This window comes from Bos indicus x Bos taurus, chromosome 8 (assembly GCF_003369695.1).
Source record: "Bos indicus x Bos taurus breed Angus x Brahman F1 hybrid chromosome 8, Bos_hybrid_MaternalHap_v2.0, whole genome shotgun sequence".
Lineage (NCBI taxonomy): Eukaryota > Metazoa > Chordata > Mammalia > Artiodactyla > Bovidae > Bos > Bos indicus x Bos taurus.
Window position 1 is genome coordinate 45,174,078 of NC_040083.1, and position 19,368 is coordinate 45,193,445.

The 19,368-nt window shown below is 41.2% G+C and overlaps 1 protein-coding gene across 7 annotated transcripts in view; it reads left to right on the forward strand.

Annotated features, from left to right (window-relative positions):
• Positions 1–19,368, forward strand: part of TJP2 (tight junction protein 2) — a 128,302-nt gene that overhangs the window by 98,615 nt on the left and 10,319 nt on the right. For all 7 annotated transcript variants that reach the window (XM_027549424.1, XM_027549423.1, XM_027549426.1 and 4 more), the window contains 11 exons: positions 552–705; positions 2,669–2,777; positions 2,883–3,016; positions 4,546–4,612; positions 5,432–5,582; positions 9,376–9,484; positions 10,620–10,830; positions 11,660–11,847; positions 12,713–12,808; positions 13,548–13,627; positions 14,031–14,241. In XM_027549424.1, the coding sequence (XP_027405225.1) occupies positions 552–705; positions 2,669–2,777; positions 2,883–3,016; positions 4,546–4,612; positions 5,432–5,582; positions 9,376–9,484; positions 10,620–10,830; positions 11,660–11,847; positions 12,713–12,808; positions 13,548–13,627; positions 14,031–14,241 (1,510 nt within the window). The remainder of the gene's footprint in view (positions 1–551; positions 706–2,668; positions 2,778–2,882; positions 3,017–4,545; positions 4,613–5,431; positions 5,583–9,375; positions 9,485–10,619; positions 10,831–11,659; positions 11,848–12,712; positions 12,809–13,547; positions 13,628–14,030; positions 14,242–19,368) is intronic.

Below are 19,368 nucleotides of genomic sequence, written 5' to 3' on the forward strand. Positions count from 1 at the left end.
GAAACTTTGTTGAGATGGGAGTCTCAATAGTAAGACAAAGCCAGGAAGAACAGCAGAGAGATCGTTTTTATCAGGAAAACCAGACTTAGAGATTTGTAATAGAGGAATGTCAGTTTAAAGAAAAAAATCTCAACAAAGACATCCTTCTTCCCCTGTTTATTTCAAGTTTAAGCTCCTGTTTTCTGAATGAAGGAAAGATGAGAGGGTGACTTGGTGGTATATGAATGCTGAATATTTAATAGTTTTTGTGAACCTCTCCAGTCAAGAAACATGTTCCAGTAGTAAACCAAGCCATTGTCTTGAACTTGGAAGTTCATTAATTTCACAGAGTCACTTGAGCACACTATAGCTCTCACGCCTGTTTGGATTTCAGACATGCAGGGTTATATTTAATTTAAAGGATAATTCATTTTTGTTATCCTCTTAAAGCCCATGTCTCTTTGAATAGCTGAGCAAAGCCTTTACATTTTTAGCAGGGGAAAATGAGAACTTTTCTATTCCACTCTTAATAATTGTATTACATGGAACATTACTGTTCTTCATATACACAGATAAACGGAACCGTAACTGAGAACATGTCTTTAACGGATGCTCGAAAACTGATAGAAAAGTCAAGAGGGAAACTCCAGCTCGTGGTGCTGAGGGACAGCAAACAGACACTTATCAACATCCCCTCATTAAATGACAGCGACTCAGAAATAGAAGGTAAAGAAAGGGGAGGGTGTGAACTTAGCTGGGAGTGAGAAAGGCTGTTGCTTCTGCATTCTCATCTCTATTTATTATAGCCATTCAGCTGGAAGTTAAATTCCTAACAGAAACCTCTCTTTTAAACTTTAATTCCAACTTAAGTTGTTGTTTTCTTATTAAAGAGTCTATTGAAATTAGGATTCCAGTATGGAATTCTGATGGCACTTAAGAGTCCCAGTGGAGAAGGCAATGGAACCCCACTCCAGTACTCTTGCCTGGAAAATCCCATGGACGGAGGAGCCTGGTAGGCTGCAGTCCATGGGGTCGCGAAGAGTGGGACACGACTGAGCGACTTCACTTTGACTTTTCTCTTTTCATGCACTGGAGAAGGAAATGGCAACCCTCTCCAGTATTCTTGCCTGGAGAATCCCAGGGACGATGGAGCCTGGTGGGCTGCCGTCTATGGGGTCGCACAGAGTCGGACACGACTGAAGCGACTTAGCATAGCATAGCATAGCATAAGAGTCCCAGTGGACTCTGATTAAGGCCACTGAATACAAAACTTGTGAGTAAACAGATGTATATCGGAGTGGCTCAGAGAACTAACCACAGGACTTGTCTGGCAGTCTAGTGGTTAAGACTCTGCCCTCCCAATGCAGGGTGTCCAGGTTCAATCCCTGATCAGGGAGCTAAGATCCAGCATGCAGCAATTAAGGATCCTGTGTGCTGCGTCTAAGACCCTGTGCAGCCAAATAAATATTAAAAAAAACAAACAAAAAAAAGAACTAACCACATACATTTGTAAATTACTCATTCTTGGGCTTTCTTACGTGATATTTTTGAAGTGGCTATTAATATTTCCAACAAAGAGAAGACAATAATGGAGGATAGCTAAAACTGGTAGACACTATAATAATGAATCAGTTAGAATTACTGAATATTACAGTATTCATTGATTTGGAATTTGTGTCACCTCTTCTATGAAGATATATTCATTTCTTTTAGTTTTAACTTGAAGATGAATAGTACATAGGATAACATCATTTATTTAGTTGGTCAGTCTTTGTTTATTTCCACAAACAAGTCCAACTTCATGTCCTTCAAATTGGTCTTGGATATTCTACTCTTTATTATTTTTTTTTGGCTCTTAGGCATGTCTTTATTATGATTTTTTTCTTTTTCTTTCTAAATTGAGATATAGTTGATATTCAACACACAGGATAACATTTTAACCATGTAAAAATTACCAATGAAAATAACTAGGCATGGCATTTCCTATGTAACCATCTAGTATTGCCTTTGTGCAGAAAAGTTTAGAAAATATTAAGTGCTCAAGTTTAGAAATGGACTTGCTTTTTGAAAGAATTACTTCATAAAACCTTAAAACTTCATTTAATTTCTATTATATAAAATGTTTAATCAAGTGGTTACTGCTTGGAGTACAGGAGAACAAGGAGAGCATGAGAAATAATCCCAACTTGCTAGGGGCTTGCAGTTTACCTCTTTTTTCCAAGTATCAGCCTCAATCCACTAATAGCATTGTGTCATACAGGAGCTTGATAGAATTGCAGAATCTCAGGCCCTACCCAGAACAACTGTGTTTTAACAAGATGCCAGGTGACATGTATGCACATTAAAGTTTGAGAAGCATTGTTCTGTGGTAAAAATGAGTTTATGTATCTTTTCATCTATAAAATCCCCATCATTGGCTTTTGACTCTTCAGTGGCAGCTTTGATGGAAAGAATAATGAATGAGGATCATAAAATTCTGAATTTGGATTCCTCTTTGTTAATTAATGTCTTTCCTTTCAAGCTATCAGATTTTTTTTCCCCCGAGGGAAGACTATCAGACTATTTAATAGCACATTTACTGCCTGCCCTCTCTTCCACTTCCCATGTTTCCTTGCTCAGAGAATTGAATACTTTCTGGCACAGGTCTTAAATGTTTCATTAAAAAGACTTTTCTTATTTTTGAAACCAGATATCTCAGAAATAGAGTCCAACCGATCGTTTTCTCCAGAGGAGAGGCGGCAGCAGTATTCTGATTATGATTACCATTCCTCAAATGAAAAGCTAAAGGAGAGACCAAAGTAAGATGATGTGTGTTTTCCTTTGCACATGTCCCTGTCTGTGTATACGCATACCTGTTGGCAAATCTATCACGTGATAAAACATTAACATGCTGTGTGCTTAAGTTCAAGAGAGGACATGCAGAGCAGATGGTCCAGGATGGGCGCCACACCCACTCCCTTTAAGTCCACTGGGGATATGGCGGCTGCGGGCAGCGTGGAGCCCAGCAAGGAACCCAAATACCAAGAGGAAGCCCCAGGTGAGGCTCATTTTACACAGTCGTGTTCAGGTGTGTGTGCTTGGTAATTCCAGAGGGTGGCCGGTAGGAGAGAGAAAAAATATTTAAAATCATTCTCATGTATAGAAGAGGCACTCCTAACTCATTTAATATTAAAAAAAAAGAAAGAATTTCCCTTTTATATGTGCCAACAGGTTGGTCACTTTCTGTTATATTTCATTAGTCATGGTCCTTTTGTCTCCCATCCCTGACCCCAACCTGAACTGTTTTCTGTTCACAACACTTCTGACATCAACTGCATGGGTTTTGTCTTCCGCCCAACTATCAGTTCTCCAGATACCAACCTGGTTGTCCTGCAATTCAGTTCAGTTCTGACACTGACTACCCGAATTCCTGCAGAGCCTGATGGTTAAGGGATCTGTCTCACAGGATCCCCCACCACAGGCACCAGTCAGAAGCCTTGGGTTGCGGCTTTTACTTCTGACCAACCAGCTCTAAACTGAGAGTTCCCACGACCCCCTCCTCAAGTTTGATAATTTGCTGAAATAGCTCATAGAACTCTGGAAAGCTCTTTATTTACTATTACCGATCATTTTTTTTAAAATAAAGGATACAGCCAAATGGAAGAGATGCCTAGGGCAAGGTATGAGGAGAGGGTGGAGAGGTTTCATGCCCTCACTGGGCAGGACACCCTGCCAGCACCTCAATGATTTCATCCATCCTGAAGTATTCTTAATCCCCTAGTTTTTAGAGGCTTTGTCATGAGCATGACTTCCTCCTCCTGGTGACCAGCCCCAGCTTGAGGCTGTCCAGAAGGCTACTAGGAGTCATCTCTTTAGAACAAGGGATGCTTCTATCACCCAGCAAATTCCAAAGGATTTAGGAGCTCTGTGTCAGAAATTAGGGTTAAAGACCAAACATTAGAACAAGAGATATTCCTGGTACCCCTTTCACTCCAGAAATTGTAGGGGTTTTAAGATCTCTGTATCAGGACCTGGGGGTGGCGCAGAGAGAGACCAGATACATACTTAATTATGTCCCACAGTCGCATTTTGTCAAATTTGATTAAAGTCCTTTCATGTCCCTTTCTTTATTTCGGAAATAATTTTATTTATTTATTTTTGGCTGTGCTGGGGCTTTTCTCTTGTGGTGGTGCATGGCTTCGTTGCTGCGAGGCTTGTCTCTTGTTGCAGTGCATGGCTTCTCACTGAAGTAGCTTCTCTTACTGCAGAGCACAGACTCTAAGGCACATTGACTTGGTGGTTGTGGCTCCCAGGCTCTAGAGCACAGGCTCAGTACTTGTGGCACACGGGCTTAGTTGATCTGTGGCATGTGGGATCTTCCCGGATCAGGGATGGAACCTGTGTCTCCTTTATTGGCAGATGGATTCTATACCACTGAGCCACCAGGGAAGCCCCTATGTCGCATTTCTGATCTCAACTCCATCCCCTACCCCCCACCACAATGAAATTATCATCATAATTTAAATGCATAAATATTTATCCATGGAAAAAACAGCATTGTAACTAGTGATGTTTTTTAATCCACAGTTCCTCCACCAAAACCAGCCCCGAGAGCTGTTCTTCGTCCAAGTCCTGAAGATTTAGCAATATATGGGTAGGCATCTCTTCCTGTTCCCCTTTCTTCCTCCACACAGCTCTGTCAACTTAAATCTGGAAAAATGGTGTTCTTAAACACCATTAAATGGTGATGATTTTGTATATAATCAGCTGCCTTTAACCCATCTCTATTGCTAGTGTTTTTAAGAAAGAGAAATCATTCGTAGGAAGAGTAAAATGTGGAAGTAAGTGAGTGTTAACTTCGCCTGCTTGTCTGCTTAGCTGGCTAGTGTTCCAGATGTTATTCTGAATAGTTGAGTTTGCCAGATCAAGAATGCCCGGATGAGTGAAGAATTGCTTAGCTCTGGTGCCTCTGTAGGGGCTGTAGTGATGGGTGGCCCTGGTGTGGAGGGCGGGGGGAGTGCTGCAGGGCTCTGCACTTGACAGAGAACCTCTGGTTCCGTGGTGTTCCGTGGGTTAGGAACCTGCTCCCCTGGACTTGGGCTGTCTCCATTCGACAGGAGCCCTGTGGGATCAGCAGGATTTTCTTTGCAAAAATCCTGAAGTAGGAATCAGATGGCCTTGAATTTTTACCCCAACCCTGCTCGTTATTTGCTTTTTATCTTAAATGAGTTTACTTAGACATTCTCTCTGTTTCTGTTCTTCACTGGTAAAGTGGCCTCCTGATATTCATCTCACAGCCCCAAGGAAGATAAAATTATAGATTATATAAGAAAGGCAAGAGAGAGTTTATAAAGGGTAACTCACTCTATAGATAGAAGAAATTAAATCTCTCACTGCTAATGTTGGTTCTCCTTTACCGAAAAAAAATAAGAAAACCTCCCATCTTTCTTTACTGAAACTGAACCCATTGCAGCCCCAATACCAAAATGGTGAGGTTCAAGAAGGGAGACAGTGTGGGCCTCCGGCTGGCTGGTGGCAATGACGTTGGGATATTTGTGGCCGGCATTCAAGAGGGTACCTCCGCGGAGCAAGAAGGTCTTCAAGAAGGGGACCAGATTCTGAAGGTATGAGATCCCAGCCCTGTTTGTAGGTGTTACTGGGAAAGAGTAGGGTGTCCTGGAGGGTCTTACATAAAGGATGAAGAAGTGGTCTCTCTGGTGAAAATAGACCAGCTGCGGGTTTGTTGCTGCTGAGCATCAGGTCCCTGTTGCGTTCCAGTGGACCCTGTCTCCTCAGTCCTGGAACCCAAAACTCATCCTTATGTCTGTGGGAATTTATAGCATTCAGAACCCTCATGAAGATTTTTATTAGTTTGATTCATAAAACAAGTGAGACTTTAACTAAAGGCCTAGGTGGAAGATCTTGCTAATGGTTTTTAGCCAATTCTCCTGCGTGGTTATCACTCTTCAGGCCGTGTGCTGTAACTGAACAAAGGTGAATGTTGCCATCAGATCGTCTGATTTGAATCCTGTCCCAGCTTCATATTAGTTTGTGGCCCTGGCTCCAGCTCTGAGACTCAGGTTTCTGTATCTGTTCAATGTGGATAAGCATACCTGCCTCGCAGGGATCCTGGGAAAGTTAGATGATACTCACAAGGAATTCAGCAGAGTTCTTAGCACAGTGGAGGAGAGTCAGAGTCCGTTCTTTTTCCCAGTGAAAGATAACAGGTTGCTGCCACTCTGTGTCACTTACATCTAAAATTGTTCAGGAAAGGGAACACCTGGTTAACCAAATATTGATACTTTTAAAGCTACTGTGTATGTGTTTGTATAATTTGTTGGTTTAAAAACAACTGATAAGCAAGTCCTGCTTTGACATTTATGAGAAACATACCATGTGTTTTCTGTTGACTTGAGCGTTAACTTCAGGCATGCTGAGTACCTTGTGACTATAAAAATATAGAATGCTCGGGAATTGTCTTCACTGGAATTTCTGCTTCTGTAAACTTGCTTTTCTTATCATGAGTTCCTAGGGGATCTGGTAAGAAGAGCATCTAACCTCAAAGGAGAGGGGGAAAAAAGCAGAATTCCCAAGACAGCAGGCAGCAGAGCCCAGAAAGAAATGGTCCTTTTCCTTCCTGGCCTGTGACCTCATGGTGGCAGTTCAGATTTCATTTCCAGAGCAGATGAAGGGCAGACCTTGACCACGGGGTTCTCTGAAGCTTTGCAGTGACATTCTAGACCCTCTTTGGCTCTAGCCAGGATCCTGGAAGACAAAATGTACCTGAGTGAACCTCAGGGTACCACATGAGCCTAGGAAACACTGCTTACCAAGTGCTACCGATAAGAACTCCATTCAAGTGCCAGCTCATACCAGTTTACTCTTGGGCTGATGCCAAAGAAGAAGCATGTGTGCTAAATGATGTGGGGCCACAGGAAGTCAGGGAGGAATTTGAAAGCTTTTGCTCCTGAAGGTTCAAGGATAAAATATTTACCTACCCCGGGGGCGGGAGTAGGGTGGCGTGGAGACAGACTTTCAGAATTTTCATGGAAAAAAAAGTAAATTCATTTAAAGGCTTCACAGACCTCTCTCTAAGTTAAAGACAGAAAGAGTCACCTCCATGGGTAAAAATTATGATAGGCAATGTTTGCTATTTAAGAAAGTATCTTTTTTCCTGTTATCACCCTGGCAACAGGGAAGAAACTGTGGGGACCCACCTCTTTTGCAGTAGTCTCATGGGGAGGTCAGACAGTAGATGTCTTCATTGTTAGGCATGAATAAGCTTTCTGTTGACTACGAAAGGAGCCCTCCATTCTGCAAAGAGGTGAAAAAGCTTGAGCTCGCATACTGAGGTTGTGACACAGTCTTAGTGCAGCTGACACAGAGTCCTCTTCAGGCTCACAACGGACACAGCTGGACCGTGTAGACTATTAAATAGATAATAAAAGAGAATACTTATTAGAGAGGGCTATACAACCTCACCAAAGTGCTGTCTTGGCCTTTTTTTCCTTTAGTTTGTCTCAACACTTCTTTTCATTGTCAGATTGAGGATACCAGGGTCCGATACACATTGACCAAGCACTTTCTTCTGTTGCAGGTTTTTAAGTGCAGCTCTTTCTTTTGTAAAGGTGACAACTTGACATGTGGAATGAAAACATGAGTGTGTTGGGTGGCGAATTATGTGCCATGTAAATAACTGAAATAACACATGCTTTAGTGCTTGGGTTACCTGCTATGATTGTCATTTCATTTTCAGAAACTATTAGAGAAGAGGAAAGACAGAAAAAAGAGCCTCCTAAGTTTATTAACTGTGTGGATTTTAGCTACCATGTAGGCTTTCAACCATTATAGTATTTGGCTTGATGGAAAGTCATTCTCAGTTTGTAGAGGTGGACAGAGGGACTTCCAAGGTCTTCCCCAATGCCCTTTGGCCCTGCTTTATTTAAATAAACAAATGCAAGCGTGTACAGTGCATAGAAAGACATATTCATAGCCGTATATAGACACCAATGTAGATCCGCAGATAGCACGCCAGAAAGGATTCAATACCAAAGGTCATATATCCTTAATTCAGAGACAAAGAGATGGAGATGAGCTATCTTAAATGCTAAATATTGTATCAAAGGAAAAGTTAACACAATTGGTTTAGTAAATTACCGTTTTTAATGTACCAAATATAGTTTTAGTCTCATGCCTGGTTTCACTTTTTTTTTCTTTTCAACATTCTGTTCTTGTATTTATACAGTTATATTTTACAAAACAGTAATGCAGTTTAGACACAGCCAGACTGTCTCCAGAATAGTTATAACACAAGCATGATGCAGAATGTGTTGAGAGAAACATTCCCAGAAAGAGCCTAGTTAGTGACAACTCCAAGTCCCTGTGTCTACCTACACTTTGAAAAGGGATAGCTCGGTTCATCTCCCCACATTGAAAACTTCCATGAAGAAAAAATGTTTTCACTTCATTGTAAATTCCAACCTTAATTAAATTAGGCTCAATTAAGTATTTTTTCCAGTAGTAAGGCATTACTCTTTGATTAAAAGATTCTACAAGTCTTCAATGATTGAAGAACATATTTCAGAGAAATTCTATATCTTCACTTCTGTAATACCTTTTAAAACATAAGGTACTTTAAAATCATTTTTGCATTTTACTTATGTGTATTTCTGTTTTAAAATGGTTTTCAAGGTACAGAGCAAAGATGTCAAAATGTCTTTTTATTTGTACCATTTTTGAGTTTTACTCTTTCTAACTTGTCTTCCAAAAGCTATTTACAGTGTACCCTACTTGATCAGCGGTGGATAAACATGGGCTTTTAACCTATTGTGTGGCAGAAGCTTAAATATAAAAGCCTACATTAGGTTGATGGTCTACCATGTAAAACTAATGCTCTTCAATTTCAGATGATAGAAGCTACAAGAAAAAGGTGGATTTGGGCAGAATCCTTATTTGCAGGCTTCTGTTTGAACTAATTTAAAAAGTAGTAATGCCTTAAGCTGAGCCAGCATGCTCACTCGCCATAGACCTCACCACTTCCTATTGAATTCTAGTTATTGGATTCATAATGGTACATTACCTCGCTGGCCACCTGCGCAGGAGACTCAAAGAAGAGAGGGAGACTGACACACTCCTAGAAATCCTCACCCGATCCAGTGACGAGTCTTTGGTGGAATGACACATTCCTGAGGGGTGGTGGGCAGTGTGGGGAACAGGAGGGTGTGGCGGTGCCCACAGTCCAGGCGGGGTACTTGGAGGGCCTCAGCAGGGCACCAAGGGCTTCTTGTGGGGCCCTGATGTATGCGTCTTTACATAGGCAGGCCCTGATGAAAACAGATCAAAAGCTCAGGGAGCACCTTTTAAGAAACACCTTCTTATTTTCTCTTGCTTTTTTTCTGTTTGCCCCTCCTCTATCAGGTGAACACACAGGATTTCAGAGGACTCGTTCGGGAGGATGCTGTTCTCTACCTGTTAGAAATCCCCAAAGGTGAAACGGTGACCATTTTAGCTCAGAGCCGAGCTGATGGTGAGCAAGTTTGGTTTTGAGTTCAGTGGACAGTAGGGGAGGGAGGTAGCTTGGGAACAGAATAGGCAAATCTGAGTGTTAAAAAATTGACCTAACTCTAGGTCATAGATATGTGCAAAGAATTTGGGTAGCATTTAACTTCCTACAGAAATGCTTTCTCTGCACCCACTGAAAGAACTTTACTAGTTGTGTGATTTTGGAATAAAACTGCTTTTCTGGACAGGGATCGTTCCTTAATTACTGTCTGAAGTTATGATTGAGGTTTTCTGTATGACAGATGCAGAGGCCACACCTGCAGGTCAGCCCGCATATTAACCCTTATCAATCTGACACGTTGATTTACCTGTCCAGGTCTTGTCATCTGTAAAATGGAAGTTAATAGAATCTTCTTGTCTGCTTCAGAGGGTTCATTGGCACCTGTGTTAGTCAGGGTTCTCCAGACAAAATGGCACACAGAGAAAGAACTGCTTATTATGAGGACTTGGCACATATGTTCATGGTACCTGGCAAGTCCCAAAATCTGCAGGGTGAGCTGGTGAGGTGGAGACCCCAAGAAAGCTGATGGTTTACTTCCAGTCCAAGTCCAGAGGCTTGAGAACCAAGAGAGCTGATTGTGTAGTTGTTGTCCAAAGGTGGACTGGCTCAAGATCCAGGAAGAGCCAGTGTATCTGAGTCTGCAAGCAGGAAAAAAGCTCATGTCACACCTTGAAAGCAAAAAGAATTCATTATCTCTTACTCAGAGAAGGATTTACCTTGCTGTTCTGTTCAAATGTTCAACAGACTAGCTGAAGCCACTCACATGAGGGAGGGCAGTCTGCTTTACTCAGTCTATGTGTTAATGTTAGCTTATCCAGAAACACCCGCAACAGACACAGTCAGAATAATGTTTGACCAAATATCTGTGCGTCGCATGGCCTGTTGATACAGAAAATTAACAATCACAGCAAAAGTCATGAACTTAGTTACTTGTCCTTCTTCCTGTTTGAGCTATGGTTACCATGGAGCCTGTGTGCTGAGTTCACTAAATGCATGGAAGGTAAAGAGGGTGATCAGAGCTCAGAGGACCCGATAACCGCTCCAGGAAAGACCCCTAGCCAGGCTGAGCACCGCATGAAACGATGCTTTTGTCTTTCAGTGTATAGAGACATACTGGCTTGTGGCAGAGGGGATTCATTTTTTATAAGAAGCCACTTTGAATGTGAGAAGGAAACTCCACAGAGCCTGGCCTTCACCAGAGGGGAGGTCTTCCGTGTGGTAGATACACTCTACGATGGCAAACTGGGCCACTGGCTGGCCGTGAGGATCGGGAACGAACTGGAGAAAGGCTTAATCCCCAACAAAAGCAGGTATCTGAGACCACATGATTCCACACGACCCCCTAAGACTCCCCCCTACACATAAACAACACCCCCACGTAAAGGAAGCCCCATATGACTTCGTCCTTTGCCATCATGACCTCTCCCCTCATCTGCTTCTCATGTATGAAGAGACCTGGGAGAGATGGTGAGTTTGGTTCCAGACCACCACAATGAAACAAATATTGTAGTGAAGCAAGGCACACAATTTTTTTGGTTTCCCGGTGCATATAGGAGTTATGTTTATATTATACTATTAAGTCTATTAATTGTACAGTAGCATTATGTCTATTAAAAAACAAGGTACATACCCTAATTAAAAATACTTTAGTGCCCCAAAATGCTAACCATCATCAGAGCCTTCCATGATTCATAGTGTTTTTTGCTGGTGGAGAGTTTGAAATTTTGAGAGAAACTGTGACACAGAGGCACAAAGCGAGTGGCTGCTACTGGGAATAGACCAGCAGCACCAGTAGACTTGCTTGATGCAGAGTTGCCAAAAAAAAAAAAAAAAGTAGTGTCTGCAGAGTATGGTAAAGCAGAGTAAGACAGGGCATGTCTGTACACTAGCCTAAGCAGAACAAGCCATGTCAGCATGTTTATTACTGAGCTACTTCTGGTAGATTTCATGTGCACCCAGCTTTTCTCTGCCTCCATCTGGATGAGAAAGCACCTGTGTTTCTTACTCCTGGCATTGCTCATTGTCACGCTACATCTTCTCTGATCCAAGTCCATAAGTGAGACTGGATTTAGTTAGTGACTCTCACATTTGTGCATTTCCTGACTTCAGAACTTTACTTCTCCTGGCTTCTTCTCTCAGAGCGGAACAAATGGCCAGCGTTCAGAATGCCCAGAGAGACACCACCGGGGACAGGGCAGACTTCTGGAGGATGCGCGGCCAGAGATCAGGTGTGAAGAAGAACCTACGGAAGAGTCGGGAGGACCTGACTGCCGCCGTGACAGTCAGCACCAAGTTCCCGGCCTACGAGAGGGTTTTGCTTCGAGAAGGTAAGGGATCCATGTGGGCCAGGAAATGATCTGACTGGGCTCAGAGCCAGTTTTTCTTCATTTTTAAACTTTAATGGTCATGTTCCAATTTATCTATATCACTTAGGCCAAGTGAGCTGACAGTTGGAGTCATATTTTCAGCACGAAATAAGACTTAGAAAAAACTGAACTGTGCAAACTTGTATTTCTACAACCTTGGTTATTTTCTATTTTAATACTACCATTCAGAAGTTTTTATATATTCTATAGAGCAAAGTTTATCTTTAGTAATGGTGAGGGGAATGAACCAAAATAAAAGAGAGAGCTTTTATTCTTCAGAAAAGAGCTGGGCTGAATTGGAGATGGAAGAACACACAGTTTCTTTTATTTAGTTGTGTTATCAATGTGTGTGCTCAGTTGTTCAGTCATGTCTGACTCTGCAGCCCCATGAACTGTATCCTGCCAGGCTCCTCTGTCCATGGTATGCTCTGGGCAAGAATACTGGAATGGGTTGCCATTTCCTTCTCCAGGGATATTCCCAACCCAGGGATCAAACTGGGGTCTCCTGTGTCTCCTGCATTGGCAGGTAGACTCGTTACCACGAGCATCACCTGGAAAGTCCACTATTTTGTTATCAATACTCTGTAAAATACTTTTGTTTCTTAACAGCTAAAGACCTGGAGGTGTCTTCATGGCTTTTCTTTTTTGTTAATTGAAGTATAGTTGTTGTATAATATTATGTATAAAATTACAGGTATATAGTTTTTAAAGGTTATACTTCATTTGTAGTTACTATAAAATATTGGCCATGTTTCTCATTTTGTAAAATACATCCTTCTAGCTTATTTTACATCTAATTTCATGGCTTTTTCTTTTCTCATTTCAGCTGGTTTCAAGAGACCTGTTGTCTTATTTGGCCCCATAGCAGATATAGCCCTGGAGAAGTTGGCAAATGACTTGCCTGACCTGTTCCAAACTGCTAGTAAGTCTGTCAGTGATACTTTTTCCTCCCTCAACTTTTATTTCGGAAAATCTCTAACCTGCAGAACAAATAATAAACACCCACATACCCTTCCCCTGGAATCACTTGTCACCAGGCAACATTTGCCATCTATATTCGTCCCCCATAGACACACACACACACACACACACTTTTTACAGTTTCGCTGACGTGTTTGAAAGTTTAAGTTGTAGGCGTTATAACACTTCCTACCTCTGTGAATCTCCTAATTCTCCTCCTATACAACCATAATACCATTATCACAACCAGGAAATTTAACATGGATACAATAATGTTATTTTGTATATAGTTCCTTTTTCAAATTTTATCAGTTATCCCAGTTTTATCAGTTGGCCAGTTATCCCAATTATGCCTTTCAAGGTAATTACTGTTGTTTCTTTAAGTTCAGAATGCAGTACTTTTGGTTTTTATCTTTTCTGATCTTCTCCTTTTTCTAAATTATTTTGTGGCATGGTATTTTGAATAGTCCGAGCCACTTGTCTCATAGGATGCTCCTGTTGGCCTGGTCTGTTTCCCTTGGTTAGATTTTGGTGAAACAGGTAGTCTTGGTCCTTCCCATTGCCTCTTATTAGGAGACAATGAATGTCAGGTTTCTTGTCCCAGTTGATGCTAGGAGGGTGGTACTTGGTTGTCGCTGATTTCTAAAATTTTATTCATCCCCCCCCTCCCTGCTCCCTGCTCTATTTTTTTTCCTTTGCAGAAACAGAACCAAGAGACGCAGGATCTGAGAAATCCACCGGGGTGGTGCGGTTAAATACCGTGAGACAAATTATTGAACAGGTAAGAAAATCACCTGAAGGCCACGCTGTTGAAAAGAATAGGGTCATGGTTTGCTGCAGTATTTTTAAGAATAGAGTCTGTATTTTAATAATTATTAAATGTTAGTAAGCTGAATATAAATGTAAGCTGTTTCATTGTGTGGCAATCAATTGATGTTCTATGAACCAATGTATTGATTCTCTTGGAGTTCTGAGCATTATACCAAAAACTTGTTAATTGATTTTCTCAGACGTTCTCATAGATTGGTAATATTAAAGTGGACCTAATGTGAAGGGAAACGTTTTCAGCTTTGTGATTTACATGGGCACATTTTATCTGATGTGACCTTTACTTATTAACACAAACTTTTTTATGCTTTTTGGCTTTTACCCATTTACGTCACCTTTTCCCCCATTTCTAACAGGATAAGCATGCACTCCTGGATGTAACTCCTAAGGCTGTGGACCTGTTGAACTATACTCAGTGGTTCCCGATTGTGATCTTTTTCAACCCAGACTCTAGGCAAGGTGTCAAAACTATGAGACAGAGGTTGAATCCCTCGTCCAACAAAAGTTCTCGGAAGTTATTTGATCAAGCCAACAAGCTTAAAAAAACTTGTGCACATCTTTTCACAGGTAAGTGAAATGTAAAATGTACTCTTTGCTCAAAAGTAAGGAATGAGGAACTGTAGGATGGAAGGAATAGGAAAATAATCTGAATGGAAAATAGTTATCTGAAATTCTGTTTATGACTCCTCAAAAAGGAACTAATCCTATAAAGTGAGTGTACTAGACTCATGGTGTTTGTATATTTAACTTTGTAAGTTTGACTGTTTGAGCATGATCATAAAGATCCATAATACACAATACCTGGTCATTTGGATGAGGTTCAGATTTTTGGGTGGGACTACAAGGCTAGTGATTAAGCCTGGCATAGCACTGAGTACCCATATCTGGCATGGTACTTCTCTTCTTACCATCCATGCGTATGCTGACTTACAAGGTGATAGGAACTTGGTTTCATTATTTTAAAATGTCTCTGAAATAGCCTTGAATATTCTGCATATCAGATGATATTAAGAATTTATTACTCCTGTTTTTAAGGTGAAAATGATACTGTGATTATGTTAGGTTTTTTTTTAGAAGTTCTCATTTTTAGGCATGTATGGTAAATAAGAGTATTTATGGATGACCTAATATCGTGTCTGGGATTTGCTTAAATAATCTTCAGTGAGGAGACTTAGTGTGGCTATAGACCAGACTGGCCAAGAGTTGATAGTTGCTGAAGCTGGGTGATGCATTCATGATCTATACTCTTCTCTCCACTTTTGTATGTCTAAAGTTTTCCATAAGAGGATATTTTTTAAAATTCCTGAAATGAAGACCTACTGCTGCTGCTATTTATGAAAGTAAAATGATTTAAGAATGTGACCTTTTTAGTAACTGAATGTGTGCACTGCCTAAAAAAAACAACTAGTTCTGTGAATGTGGTAAAATTAAGGGTTTAAAAGGGTTGCATGAAGTTTTTGGTCATGCAGTTTTATGGAAGCCACATGTAGCAATTGTGTGGATATAATTAATATCCTTAGGATAATGATAGCTCTGTGAATTCGGGCTTCCCTTATAGCTCAGTTGGGAAAGAATCTGCCTGCAATGCAGGAGACCCGAGTTTGATTCTTGGGTGGGGAAGATCCCCTGGAGAAGGAAATGGCAACCCACTCTAGTATTCTTGCCTGGAAAATCTCATGGACAGGGGAGCCTGGTGGGCTACAGTCCATGGCGTCACAAGAGTCAGACACAACTTAGAGACTAAACTGAGTTCAGCACCAGTCATCATCAACCTATGCCACTTTTAACTTATCTGACCCTGGGAAGGGAAGGGAAGGGGAGAGTGTGAATGAATGTCTACATTAGACCCTTGTTTTATTGTTACTGGCTTTTCTTATTAAAGAGTGAAATGCACTACTTACCACTATGGTGAAGTGCTCTAACTGAGAGGTCATCTAACCAAAGGCAAAGAAGGAAGTGGTGCTTCATAAACTGGATTCTTGTGAATGTAGAGTCAAGAGTAAGCTTGTGCTTTTGGCATGTTCATATGTGATCTTTCCTTTGTTTTACCACTACTTCTGTAATTAATATTATCTTTACTGTTTTTATTACAGCAATAGCTAACAGTGGTATAGCCTTTCACGGGTGCTGTCTTATTAGGCCATAGGAAAGGCCAGGTGATTTCTGCATGGTCACACATTAGTGTATGGCTGAGCCAAGACTAACACTGTGGTGTCTCTGACTCTGTGTCCAATATTCTATATACTTCACAGCTGCTGCTGCTGCTAAGTCGCTTCAGTCATGTCTGACTCTGTGCGACCCCATAGATGGCAGCCCACCAGGCTTCCCCGTCCCTGGGATTCTCCAGGCAAGAAAACCGGAGTGGTTTGCCATTTCCCTCTCCAATGCATGAAAGTGAAAAGTGAAAGTGAAGTCACTCAGTCATGTCTGACTCTAGCAACCCCATGGACTGCAGCCCACCAGGCTCCTCCGTCCATGGGATTTTCCAGGCAAAAGTACTGAAGTGGGGTACCATTGCCTTCTATCCTAATGCTGAATGGGGTCTTATGTTGCCATTCCTCCATTTAACAGATAATTCATTGAATTTGAGGTCCATGTGATTGTGACTGATGTTAAATCTATGCCCACTTCATTTCCCCCCACCTCCTTACCTTTGTGTAAGTCCATTGAATGGCTAGGAGCGTCCCTCAGAGAGTTGAATTTGGGATTCATGTGAGGATCTGAGATAGCAGGCAGGGAAATAATGAGTTGTAGAGGAAGAGCCAGGCTGAGGGAGGCTAGATGCTGGCCACTTCATTGGTCTGCCTTTGAGTCAGCTTCATTTGCTGACTCAGTCTTCAGGATGGGTAGAGCAGGGTGCTGAGTAACTTACAAAAGGATGGCCCTTTCCAGCCTAACTAGTTTAACTCTTGAAACTCCGTGGATGGCCCCACTGAGCACTTTATATGCCCTGTGTCTCAGCCTGGCCAGGTTGTGACTTGATGGTGTATGCCAAGGCCAGAATCCAAGGTTGTTGGGTTTTTTAAATGATTTTAAATTAACAGCATTTATGGCCTTTAAATGAATTAATAGGGGCTTCCCAGGCGGTGCTAGTGGTAAAGAATCTGCCTGCTAATGCAGGAAATGCAAGAGATGCAGGTTTCATCCCTGGGTCCGGAAGATCCCCTGGAGGAGGAAATGGCAACCTGCTCCGGTATTCTTGCCTGGGAAATCCTATCAACAGAGAAGCCTGATAGGCTACAGTCCATGGGGTCACAAAGAGTTGGACACGACTGAGTGACTAGAACAACAACAACTAAGCAACAAGAATCAGATTTACATCAGTGACAATAGTCATCAAGCAGTGCCTTCACACACACAATGAATCAATAAGTGGGGAAAATAGAGCAACTGTGATGAACAGTAATTCAAAATCAAGGCTTGTGTTGCAGGTGGATTAACTCAATGAATATCTTTCTTTTTTCCTTGTTGCACAGTAATGAGAGAATCCCATTTTCCATAGATGAGTATTTAAATTTGACAGTATTAAAATGACTCTCCTTGAAGTTACTATGTATAAAAGTGATTGAGTAGGAGAACTGAAGATCTGTACAGTGTCATGATAAATTGTTAGTATTTCAGATGTAGGACAAATCAGGGCTTAGTATGATATTAATAGTAGCTGGTTACAAGAAAAACTAGCATTGCTAGTTTTTGTTGATTTACTTTTTTTGTACTGTTATGCTTAATATTATGTCTTGCTCATTTTTGAAAGGTATAAATTATTTTGTCTTTTGTTTTTTAACATATATCCATTACTATTTTTACAATATAGTCAAATACCTTTTACCTAAAAAATAAAAATTAAAGAAATTAAAGCAAAATGACTCTTCTTGCACATTCAAGGTACTTCTCAATTATGCAAAGATGACAAGGGAAACTTTATTCTGAGATTTGCCCAAAAGCAAGTTAATTTGTCAATGTAAATTAAAATGTTAGGCTTCCCAACCTTCCCCCATTACTTTAAAAAAGTTACTGTAGAATAATATATTTTGCATGCACATGTTGCAAAAATTATTTTTTAAAACATGAAGTTTACATTACATAGAAGCACTTAGTTTGTGATTTAAAGACCACAGAAATGGAATTGTGGACTTAGAGATCCATGCAGAGCCATCCTTTGTGTCAAATTGTGGGATTTTTAAAGTACCACAGGATGGCCCAGCACTTTTCTCAGTTTCCCAGATTTCATTAATGTGAAATTTGTAACTTACAGATCATGACTTTAATTATATTAATTTAAAATTAATGTACAATGCAGTCCTAAGACTTTGGAAATGCTGAATAAATGCTATTCATTAGTGATAGTATTTTATACTTTTTCAAAGTCTTTAATTGTTACATATTGTAAACATTTTTCATTTCCATAATGCAGTGTTTGAGAAAGCCTAGTGAGGAGGAGTGAATCTTGTACCAGTTAAAAATACCCGAACTGCAATAGGCAATTTTTTATTTCCCAAGGATATGTAGGGGCACTACGGACCACAGGAAGCAGGTGGAAGTTGCCAGTCTCCCTGGCTGGGCACCTTGGTTGATGCCTGTCCATTTAGAGTCCCTCTAAATGGTAGCCCTGGATAGCACTTTTGAAATTTAATTTATATACCCTATAATTCACCTGATTTAAGCATGCAGTTCAGTAGTTTTTAGTATATTCTGGAGAAGGCAATGGCACCCCACTCCAGTACTCTTGCCTGGAAAATCCCATGGACGGAGGAGCCTGGTGGGCAGCAGTCCATGAGGTCGCTAGGAGTCGACTTCACTTTCACTTTCACTTTTCACTTTCATGCATTGGAGAAGGCAATGGCACCCCACTCCAGTATTTTTGCCTGGAGAATCCCAGGGACAGAGGAGCCTAGTGGGCTGCTGTCTGTGGGGTCGCACAGAGTCGGACACGACTGAAGCGAGATGTATAGCCATCACTACCACCAATTTTGGAACTTCTCTATCGCCCTGAAGAGAAACCTCCTACCGTTACAGTCACTTCTGACTTCTCTTCACCCCTCCAGCCTCACATGTTGCCTTTGTCACCTTATGCTGTTGAACAGCCTCCTCGGTTGTGGAAGGAGAAGTAGCGCCGAGGGCACCCGTGCCTAGGCTGGCGATGGATGCCCTCAGAAGCCCAGGACTCCCGGCCGTGGTAGAGGCTGAAGGAAGCTCCTTCCAGTATCTCACCTTCTGGAGTTTGAGAGATGTATTTAGTCTCTCCAAGGAAGCATGAATCTAATCCAGAGGTTGGAAATGACAGGAGTTAACCTAATGGCTTGTAGTCAAAGAATCTGAGAAACCTGAAGAGCAAAAGTCAACAGTAAACCAAAGGAACTTGATTCTAAGAGAAAGGAGGGCACCACCATGGCTGTGCTCCCACCTCTTAAAGAGAAGTAAAGTGCATGATCTGAATGCCACCAACTCAGTTAGAAATTACTGTTTTTTCTTTTTTTCCATGCACTAGACTTCAATATGAATTCAGTAAGAGGCTTCTGGCTTGTTTCATTTTATCAGGGGGCATGAACATACTTTCTGCATTTCACAAATGGCCCTTTTAATTTTAGGTTTTCCTCCTGATAAATACAAACTTTACTCATCTTAGACTTCTGCATAAAGCTCAAAAAGGTAGCTGGACATTCTGTGTACATTTAGTGGAGATCACTCATTTTG